General features: G+C 16.7%; 2 protein-coding genes across 2 annotated transcripts; both read right to left on the bottom strand.

Moving 5' to 3' along the window:
• Positions 1 to 1,635: 1,635 nt before the first annotated feature.
• Positions 1,636 to 3,341, bottom strand: PADL01_0316300 (conserved Plasmodium protein, unknown function; the record flags this gene model as incomplete). The annotated part of the gene is made up of 2 exons (XM_028684581.1): positions 1,636 to 1,874; positions 2,048 to 3,341. 2 exons carry the CDS (start codon positions 3,339 to 3,341, stop codon positions 1,636 to 1,638), a joined length of 1,533 nt encoding a protein of 510 aa, XP_028536577.1.
• Positions 3,342 to 5,505: 2,164 nt separating this feature from the next.
• PADL01_0316400 (kinesin-5) lies at positions 5,506 to 10,448 on the bottom strand (the record flags this gene model as incomplete). Its single annotated transcript, XM_028684592.1, has 2 exons — positions 5,506 to 9,846; positions 10,188 to 10,448. 2 exons carry the CDS (start codon positions 10,446 to 10,448, stop codon positions 5,506 to 5,508), a joined length of 4,602 nt encoding a protein of 1,533 aa, XP_028536578.1.
• Between the last annotated feature and the right edge of the window lie 1,309 nt (positions 10,449 to 11,757).

An 11,757-nucleotide genomic window follows, 5' to 3' on the forward strand; every position in this document is an offset into this window, starting at 1 on the left:
ATAATATAATATAATATAATATAATATAATATAATATAATATAATATAATATAATATAATATAATATATATATATATATATTATTATATTTATTTATATGAGCACTGAAGGTCATTTTAAAGTACGCAATAAATAATAATAAAAAAAAAATATATAATATATATAATATTTTGTCATATATAATAAATCTTATTATAACAGAATAAAAATATATAAAATAATTTCCAAGTTTATATATATATATATATATATAATATTACATTTTTATTTTTTTTTCATCCAGTTTTAATATGAATAATATTATTAAATTATAGTTAATATATAAATATAAATATATATATATATATATATATATATATATATATATATATATATATATATATATTTTATTAAATTTATTTTGGAAGAATGTAATTTTTTCTTGAAATTATAAAATATAAGAAATATATATAATATATAATATATTATATATAATATATCATTTAAATTTTCATTTTATATTATTTTATTTTTTTTTTTATTTATTTTTCTCCCTGAGCTTACGAAAAAAAAAAAAAAAAAAAAAGAAATAATATTATAAATTTATTCATATCATAATAAAATTTTAACATATATTTTTTATGTGGATTATTCATTATCGTTTATATGTCACACTATAATGTTATCATATATATCATAAAAAATATATATATTATATATATATTATAATTCCTTATATAGAACAAGAAATATTTCTTCATTCTCCAATTTTTATAAATATATTGTTTTATAACCAAAATATTCTTGTCCACATTTTATATATCAAAGAAATGTCATTAAATCATATATATATATATATATATATATATATTTTATTTTAAATTTTTATTTTTTCTTATAATTTTTCTTTAAAAAAAGTTCTTAAAAATGTGATATATCATTATAAGGATGTAAATAGGTGTATACCATATATACATATATTTATATATATATATTAACTTGCATTTATAATCATATTGAATACTTGAAAAAAGAAATATTTAAATAATATAATAAAAATATGAAGAGAAATAAAAAATAAATATATAAATATATATATATATATATATATATATAAAGAAAAAACGAATTATATACTGTAAAAAAGAGGTCATATATAAACAAATAAAAGACACAACAAAAGGTTGAAATATAAATATGTATATATTTTTAGCATAAAAGGTATATATACATATGTATATTATAGCTATATGGTTTTATTACAACAAAAAAAAAAAAAAAAAAATATATAAAATAAAAAATAAAATATAAAAAATAAAAAAATAAAATGGTAATATTTATATATATATATATATATATATATAATATTACACGTTTGAGTAAAATACAAAAACAGGGGTAAACAAAAAGATTTAAAATATTTTTAAAACTTAAAAAAGATATATACATATATGATAATACCCACAGGTATAAATAAATATGTATACATAAAAATTGCATGACACAATAAAAAAAATAAAATAAAATAAAAATATATATATATATATATATATTATATATATATATATATTTTACATATATATATTTTATCTATATAGTAGTATAATTTTTTTAAAGTTTGTATTGTATATAAAATATAATTCTTACATTCATGGGTTACATATTGTATGAACTAAAAATAAAAGGATCAAATAAATAATTCCTTATATCAAATGATTCATCGAAAGAATTTGTCGAATTATTTTTTTGAAAAAACACAGAAGCTAAATAATTAACACAATATGTTTCATATATCTGAATATTGTTTATCATTAATATCTCAGAAAATATATCACAGTTTTTTAATTTGTTCATAATTTTGTAGATCCGCTTTTGTCTTATATCTTGTATAAGGCCTAGAAAAAAAAAAAAAAAAAAAAAAAAAAAAAAAAAAAAAATATTACACACATAAACACAAACATATATATATATATATATATTTATTTATTTATTCATTCATATTTATAACATTATGGTGATATAATTTTATTTTTGGTATTTTCCAAAAATTGGGAACCCATATACATACCTGCTACCTTAAGAATATATTTATAAGGGGTTCTGTGTCCTATGGTTTCTATAGGTGTTGAATTTTTAAAACAATTATTTTCTAAGAACATAGAACATATTTCAAAAAAGAAAGGACTTGGTAAATCAGTAAGTTCATTGATATCGTCAAATTCTTTTTTATAAATATTTTTTAAATTATCTATATAAAACCAGAAAGGGAATTCAACAGTTGCAAGTCCTTCTTCACTTAATTCTTTTGCAATATAAATTGGATACCATTGTCTCTGTCCTGATTTCATTTTTTTAAAATCGAATCCTTCAATTTCAGTTAGATCAAAATATGGTATATCTGCTAATGCTTTAACAACAATTAATTCATCTAGAACTCTTTGCCATATAATATGATTCATTGATTCTTCATATAAATAATATACAGAGATTTTATTTAATTCTATAAAATGTGTATTAAATTTCATAGGTAATAATTCAATATATTCATTTGATGATAACATATTTTTATTTATAAAAGAAGGAGAAGATATTTGTTTATCATTAATATATAATATTTCATTATATACTTCTATGTTATCTTGCTGAATCTCACTATCTTGTAAATATGTATATATATTTATTAAATTATCATATACATAATTCTTTTTAAATTGTTTTGCTTTAATAAATATAACATTACTTTTAAAACAATCATATGAATTAGATAATTCAGGCATCATATTTTTTATATTCTTAAAACTGTTATATAAACACAATATCTTTTCATGAACACTACTTAATATTTTATTTGTGCAATATAAATCATCTCTATGAAGCATATCATTTATAGCATTCTCAATCTTATCTAAAATTGTTTCTAATATTATTATATGATCATTATTTATTATTATATTTTTATTTCCAATCAAATATTGATCTCTTATATAAAATATATTATATACCTCTTCACAAAGTTCTATATTTTTTATAGGTAGCTTAGGAAAGTTTTCAAGAACAATATTTATTTCATGTTGATTGTTTTTGTTTAATGTATCATCATCATATATATCATTATGATAATTATTATAATTATTATAATTATTATTATTATTATTATTATTACTATTAATATTATTATTTATAATCTTAGTATTTCTCTCACTATATATACTATCTTTTATACTTGGAGTTCCATATGCCTTCCTCCTACTCTTATCATTCATAAAAATTCCTCTTTTATTATTACCTTTCTTTCTTGACGTTTTATACAACTTGGTTTTTTTATTTCGTTTTTTTTTAAATATAGAAAACACATCTGACATCTTGTTCATAGCACACAACAAAAATATATATATATATATATATAATAAATTAATGAATTATTGTTATTTTTTTTTTTTTTTATTTTTTTTTTTTTATTTATTTATTTTTTTTCTCTCCTTTTCCAAAGTGTGTGGTGGAATTAGCTTATAACATCGATAAGTAAAATCATATTTTTATTAATAAAAAAAAAAAAAAAAAAAAATTATATATATATATATGTATATATATTAATATGTTGTGTGTGTGTATCAAGAATCTATATAAATAAAAAAATAATATAAATAAATAAATAAATACATACATATATACATATATATATTATTTATGCGGTTCTTTTGAATGTCCTTATAAACACGTGTTACAAATTATTAATGCTGCCTTACTAACATACACACACATATATATATATAAATATATATATATATATATATATATATATATATATATATATATATTTTTTTCATATATATACACCCGTGTGTGTACTGAATATACATAACATACTTATATATATTTACATATATAAGATGTTAATCTATCTTATGGTCTTAATAATATCTTTTTTTTTGTGTGTTTACACCACTTTATTTTTTTTTTCTTTCAATAAATATGTTTGAATTATTTTATTTCAATATATACTCCCCTATCTTTTATTTTATCATCTAATTTGATGTATACTAAAAGTTGAAGGGGAGGAGAAAAAAAAAAAAAAAAAAAAAAAAGAAGAGAAAGGAAAAGAAAAGAAAAGAAATGTAACTATTAATTATATTCTAATAATATATATATCTAGAAAGATAAAGATAAGCATTCGAAAGAAAAATACAACGAAAAAAAAAAAAAAAGAAAGAAAATAAAATAATAAAAAATATAAAACAATAATATAATATAAAGCATAAACATAAATTCTTATTTACTACGACTATTTATTACTATTACTGTATCTTTTTTTTTTCTAATCATTTATTTGTTCTTTATAAATATAAATAAATAAATATATACATACATACATATATATATATATATATATAAATCGTTTACCCTTAAAATAGTTCTCTTTTTATATATATTTAATTTTTAATATTTATATATTCTTTTTCTTTTACTTTTTCTTTTTTTTATTATATTTATTTTTTTTTATTATTTTTTTTTTTTTTTTTTTTTTTTTTTTTGGGAGGGGGTTGGAAGTTACATATATTTTTCATTTTAATATATGGTATTTAATTATATGTATATTTTTAACAATATATTTATATACACATATATATATATATATATATATGTATGTATATAGTAAATATTTTTTTAATCGATATAATATATATATATATATTTACATATGTAAATGTATTATTTTTTTTTTTAAGTGTATCTAATATATATATATATATTTATATAATTTATAAAAAAATAATAGTTATTATGATAAAAAAAAAAAAAATAATATACATATTGTTAGGTGTTAAAAAATTTGTTTTTATATTTATCATGTAAAATATATATATGTATATATAACTAATGTATATAATTTTCATATATATGTTTTTTTTTTTTTTTTTTTTTTTTTTTTTTGTTTGTTCTAGAATATTAGAAACTGTATATACAATTATTTTATTTAATGTGAAATATTTATAGGGAAAAAAAGAAAAAATAAATATAAAACCGAAAGAAGGAAACTTTGTATGACCAATCCTTATGACATATCATAATTATAATAATAATAATAATAATTTTTAAAAAGATTTAAAAGTTATTTGATAATATATACAAAGTTATTCTTAAAAAACTAAAAAAAAAAAAAAAAGAAAGAAAATCAAATGATTGTTTTTTTTAAAAGATGTCCCATATGAAAGTAGACATATATACATATAGAATTTATAAACAAAAAAAAAAAAAAAAAAAAAAAAAAAAAACAATAAATAAATAAATAAATACATATATATATAATATTTATTATATACATATTAACAATTTGCTTATTCAGAAGGTTATTAAAAAAAAATTTTAGACTTCATAAAATTTTCATTATTTCACAAGCCATGCCAATTTATAATATGAAAACAAAAAAAAAAAAAAAAAAATAATATAATATAAAATAAAAAAAAATAAAATAAAATAATATATTATAATATTATAATAATATATATTTATTTAACATTTTCTTTTTTATTCATTGGATCTTCTTGGTAGTTTAAATTTTTTATTTTTATAGTTTTCTTCTTTTATACGTTTTAAAGCTGGGGATGCTTTTTTTGGAAATGCACTACTCTCAATTGATTTAATTTTTGTGCACTGAAATTTATTATTATTATTATTATTGTTATTTGATATATGAATATTTTGAGCATTTATATTTCTCTTTCTTTGATATTCTTTTAAACTGGTTACACTCATATTTTCTGCACCTATATCAATTCTTTTATTATGTTCATTTATATTTAAATAATTTAATTCATGCTGATAAGTTTCATCTATTCCTTGTATAGGATTATCAGTTGTATTTTTATTAGTTGTCATATATTCATTTAAAGATAAATTGTTATAATTATTTTTTACAGCTAAATTATTGTTATTTGTATTATTATTCATATTGTTATTTGTATTATTATTTATATTGTTATTTGTATTATTATTTATATTATTATTTGTATTATTATTTATATTGTTATTTGTATTATTATTTATTTTATCATTTAAACTACTATAACGAGAGTACTTATTTTCATTTACTACATTCTTATCATCTTGAATTAGAAAATGGAAATTTTCATTTATTTGTTCAAATACATTATTTAAATCTATATCTTGAATTGTTGTAATTTCTTCTATTTCTTTCATCAAATTATTTTTAACTTGTAAGTATAAATTATGTCTTATGACATCATCATTATAAAGATAATTATTATGACTCTCACCTTGATGATTATTATTATCATCATTATCATCATCATCAAAATTGTTATCATTATTAATATTTTCATGGTTGATATCATCATTTGTTTCGTAGTTCGAGTGCCTAGATGCAGAACCCATTTTTATAGGAGTAATCATTTCTACTATATTAACAAATGTGTCTCTTATTCTTTGCACATGATCCTTTACATTTAGATTTATTTCATCATCCATATTTTCTATAACTTCATAGTTTGATAGGGATGGAATATCTGAGATGGAATCTTTTTTTTTTAAAATGTCTATCAATTCTGCTATATACATATTACATTTTTCTATATTTTGTTCAAATATATTATTAAATAGTTTCATATTTTCATTAGACTTTAATATGTGTATATTTCCATTCTGTTCTTGTAACTGATTATTTTTATTTTGTAAGATTTTTTCAGATATTATATGATATAATTTTCGTTTCTCTATTTTATTTATTTGGGTTTGATTAGAGAACTGATTTAATATTTTATCTATATTTAGATTATTTGTACATAATATATTATTATAAATATTTAAAGTATCATTTAAATATTTATTATGTTTCTTTTCTTCTATATAACTTTTTTGTTTTAGATATGATAATATATTATATAAAACAGTATGATAATTTGTAATCTTTGTTTTAATATTATTATATTCATTTTGATCATTTATATTAGTTTCATTAAGACGTTGCATAGAATGATCTATATTTGTAACAGAATTTATAAAAACAGATTTATAATTTTCATTAGATTTTTCATATATTTCTTTATTTAATAAATCTAATTTGTTATTAATTTTTTGATATATATCTTCCACATTTTTATTTACAACATTTTGTACATCTTTAAAAATATTTTCTTTAAATTGTTGTATATCTTCATTTATTATTTTTTTATAATTATTAATTATAAAATTATTTTCTTTTTGAATATTCTCATATTCTTTATAAATATGTTGAATATTATCATTGATAATATTTTTGTCTTTATTCCAATGTGTATATTTTTCATGACTTTTTTTTTCTAGTAACATAAATGATTCATTTAAAAATATATGAAATATATTACATATACTTTTAATATATTGAATTAATGATTGTGCATTATATAATTTCTTTTCAGATTCGTATTTATCTAGACGTTCTATAATATCTTCACTCTGTTTATTTAATGATAAATTTTTTATAATTTCTTTATTTTTAGGGTTAGAAAAGGATTCATCTATATGATTATACATAATATTATTATTTTGTTGGTCATTTGTTAAATTATGTGTTAAATTATGTGTTAAATCATTTGTTAAATCTTTTGTTAAATCATTTGTTAAATCATTTGTTAAATCATTTGTTAAATCATTTGTTAAATCATTTGTTAAATCATTTGTTAAATCATTTGTTAAATCATTTGTTAGACCATTCATTTTGTCATCCCTTTGATAATTTGCTTCGTTTCCATTTTCTTTTATTTTATTATATTCCTTTTTTATACCATTTAAATGCTTTCCAATGACAGATGTGGATGCATGTTTAAAGTCCTCATTTATATGTGGTATATTTATTTTACATTGAGATATATCCTTTTTTATCTTTTCATATGTTGACAAATAATCATGATCATATTTTTGCAGTATATCCATATGATCAAGTATAAAATTAAGAGTATCATTATATTTAAAATTAATGTTACTATTAAGTTGTTCAAAATGATGAATATAATCATTGTATGATTTTTTATTTTGTGCTAGATAATTTTTCGTATCATCTAAAATTAATAATATGGTTTTACAGATATCATTTAAAAGATGATTTTCTTGATTTAGATTTTTTTTTAAATTTAAAAGATTATCTTGCATATGATTAGACATATTTGTTTTTATTTGTTCAAAGTTTTTTTTCTGATTAATATAATTTTCTTCTAATGAATGATATTTATTTAATAAGAATTGTGTAATATATTTTTCTTCTATAATTTTTTTCATTAATATTTGATGAAATGATTGTATATTTTTATATTTTTGAATAGTATCTTTTAAAAAGAAAAATATTTTATTTTGTAAATCATCTGTATTATCCATTTTATTTAATAGATTTTTAATTTTTTTACTTTTTTCAAATAAAATTTTTTCTTTTTCTAATAATATTTCTTTATTTTTTTTTAAACTATTTTGTATATTATTATATTCTTCTGTATCAAGATAAACACCTCTTTTTTCTCGACTTAAATTTAATGCATTTCTTAATTTTTCTATTTCATTATTTAAATCTTTTATTTTTAATTGTTTTGTAGTCTTTATATTTATTTCAGGTCGATTCTTAATATTCTTAGCACGGAATACATAATCTAAAGTACTTAATGTTTCATCAATGCATAAAGAAGAAGGTGATATTGTAGCAACAATAAAAGTCTTGGTCTTACCTCCTAAAGAATCTTGTAATAATCTAGTTAATTTAGAATCTCTATAAGGAATATAAGATGAATTTTCAATTAATGAATTTATTACTCGACCTAAGGTTAATAAGGATTGATTTATATTACAACTTTCTTGTTGTCTAATTTTTAAAGAACCATAAGAACTTTTTAAAGCATTTTCACTACCAGCTAAATCTACTAAATTTAATTTACCTATTTTAGTTATGCTTTCACCTACACTATTTATATCTTTTATAATTAATGTAATTGTAAATATGGAATGACTTCTACTTGATTTTTTATTATAAGCTGTTTCAGCTGTTCTTCTTTTTTTAATAGCTGAACATATAATATAATAAATTTCTTCAAAAGAATTAATACTTTTTTCTTCTAATTTATCTACATTTAATCCTTTACTTTTATTATTACTATCTTCATATATTCGAAGTTTTATATTTTCATTTGTTGAACTTAATAAATCACATAATTCTTCATTATAGATTTCTAAATAGCTAATTTTTATATTAAAATCATACATATTCTTATCATCAATTGTTGGATATAAATCATTATTGTTATTTTTAGATACACTACTTTTTTTTATTATATCACTATTAGCATCTCTCCTCATTTCACACACTGATAAATTATTTTGTTCTTCCATTATATTTGTATTGTTTAAAATGTGGTTTTTATCAATATGGACTTTATTATGACTATAATTATTATTATTATGACTATAATTATTATTATGACTATAATTATTATCATTATTATTATTATTATCATTATTTTTATTATTATCATTATTTTTATTATTACCATTAAGTTGCTTATTTATTATATTTATATTTTTGTTATCCTTTTCATCATATATATTATTTTTGCTCTTAAAATATCTTATTTTTTCTTCCTTCCTTTTATTTAATATATCAAATATTCTTTTAGTCACTCTAAATATAAGTCCAGTATCTTCATTCTCACAGAGCTCATAACAGTAACTGATGTCGCTGTTTACACTTTCATTTAAATCTATCTTTCTATTATTATTATTATTATTATCATATTGTTTCAGGTGTTCTAATATTTTGCCTTCCATAGTATATGTCTTACCTGTCCCTGTCTGTCCATAGCAAAACAAAGTACAATTAAATCCTTCTAAGACCTGCAGGAACAAATAAATAAAAATATATACATATAAATACATACATATAAATACATACATATAAATACATACATATATTTATATATATATATATATACATACATATGTATCATAAAAATTTTGTATTAAATTAACATTGTGGAGAAAGATGTTTCTATATTTTATTTTTTTTAATATATTTAATAATACATTATTTTGATAAACAGAAAAGTAAAATATACATTGCATGGATTTTATTTTTTTTTTATTAGTCACACATAAATTAATATACATAGAATATAATAATATATATATAATATATATAATATATATATTAATATATTTATTTATTTATTTGTTACCTCGTCTACTATTTGATAAATATAATTATTAAACAAAGTTTTTTGATCCACATCTTTATCACATGCATAATCAAAGCTATATTTTTTTTCATATATTTCATTATTTCTATTAATTGTTAATATAACTTCATTATTATTAATTCGAACTACCTCTTCATTATTTATATCATTCTTTTCTTTTTCATTTAATGGTCTACATCTTACAATAACTTTTATATTTACACAACTTGATTTATCATTATTATAAGAATTTCTGAGCATTTTATTTTTATTCAAAAAATTATATTCTTCTTTTAAAATATATCACCCTTAAATTGTAATATAAATAAATATAAATAAATATATATATATGTATGTATGTATGTATGTACATATGAATGTAAAAAGTTAGATAATATTATAACACACAATTATTATGTAAGAAGAAAAAAATATTTAAATATATAAAAATTATAATATATATTATATATATTATATATATTATATATATTTTTCCCTTTTTTTTTTTTTTTTTTTTTTTTTTTTTGTATATTAGAATTCATAAGAAATAAATTCATAAGTTTTAATTTTACAAAACAATATATCTTCAAAAAAAAAAAAAAAAGAAAAAAGGAAAGTTAAATAGTAAACAAGATTATCATATTTTTTCATTAGATGATAAAATTAAAAAACAAAAATATATATATATTATATATATATATATATATATATATATGAACGTGTGTATATATGTTACATATATTATATATATATATATTTTTATACTTATGACATTTTCTTCATAATAGAAAATAATATATAGATGAATTTTTTTTTTTTTTTTATTAAAAAGGTAAATAGTAAAAACAAACAATTCAAATTTCTTATAAATATGTAATATATATATGGATTTATATAATTAAAGGGAAATTTATATTTAAAATACACGAACTTTTATCATATTAATAATATTTTTACATATATTATTATTTTTTTTTTTTTTTTTTTTTTTTGCATATGTTAAATAATTCGAAAAAATACTCTCCTTTTAAAATAATATATAATATATTGTATGTGTATCTTATAATATTCATATATAATATGTGTATACAAATATGTTTTAAAAAACTAAGGCAACCAAATACGAACAAATAAATAAATATATATATATATATATATATATATATATATAATATATTAGTATATTTTTTTTTTTTTTTTTTTTTTTTTTTTTTTTTTTTTTTTGGAGGGGGGAGAGGAAGGAAAAAGGAAAAAAAAAAAAAAAAATGTATAAAAATTTATTTACAAATCAAAGTACCAAATGAAAAACACAAAAAAAATTATGTACTGTCTAGAATTAAAATAAAATAAAAAATAAATATATTCTATTTTATATATTAAAAAAATATCATTATAATGTCTAAATCAAGATGAATAATTATTAATAAAATATAATATGTGAGAAATATATTTCTAAATATATATATATATATATATATATATATATATATATTAGATATATAATACCTTTATAGTCATATACGTTTAATTTTAAAGGTACCTTTTTTTAATATAATAATTTTCCATTTGA

This window comes from Plasmodium sp. gorilla clade G2 (genome assembly GCF_900097015.1).
Source record: "Plasmodium sp. gorilla clade G2 genome assembly, chromosome: 3".
NCBI lineage: Eukaryota > Apicomplexa > Aconoidasida > Haemosporida > Plasmodiidae > Plasmodium > Plasmodium adleri (nom. inval.).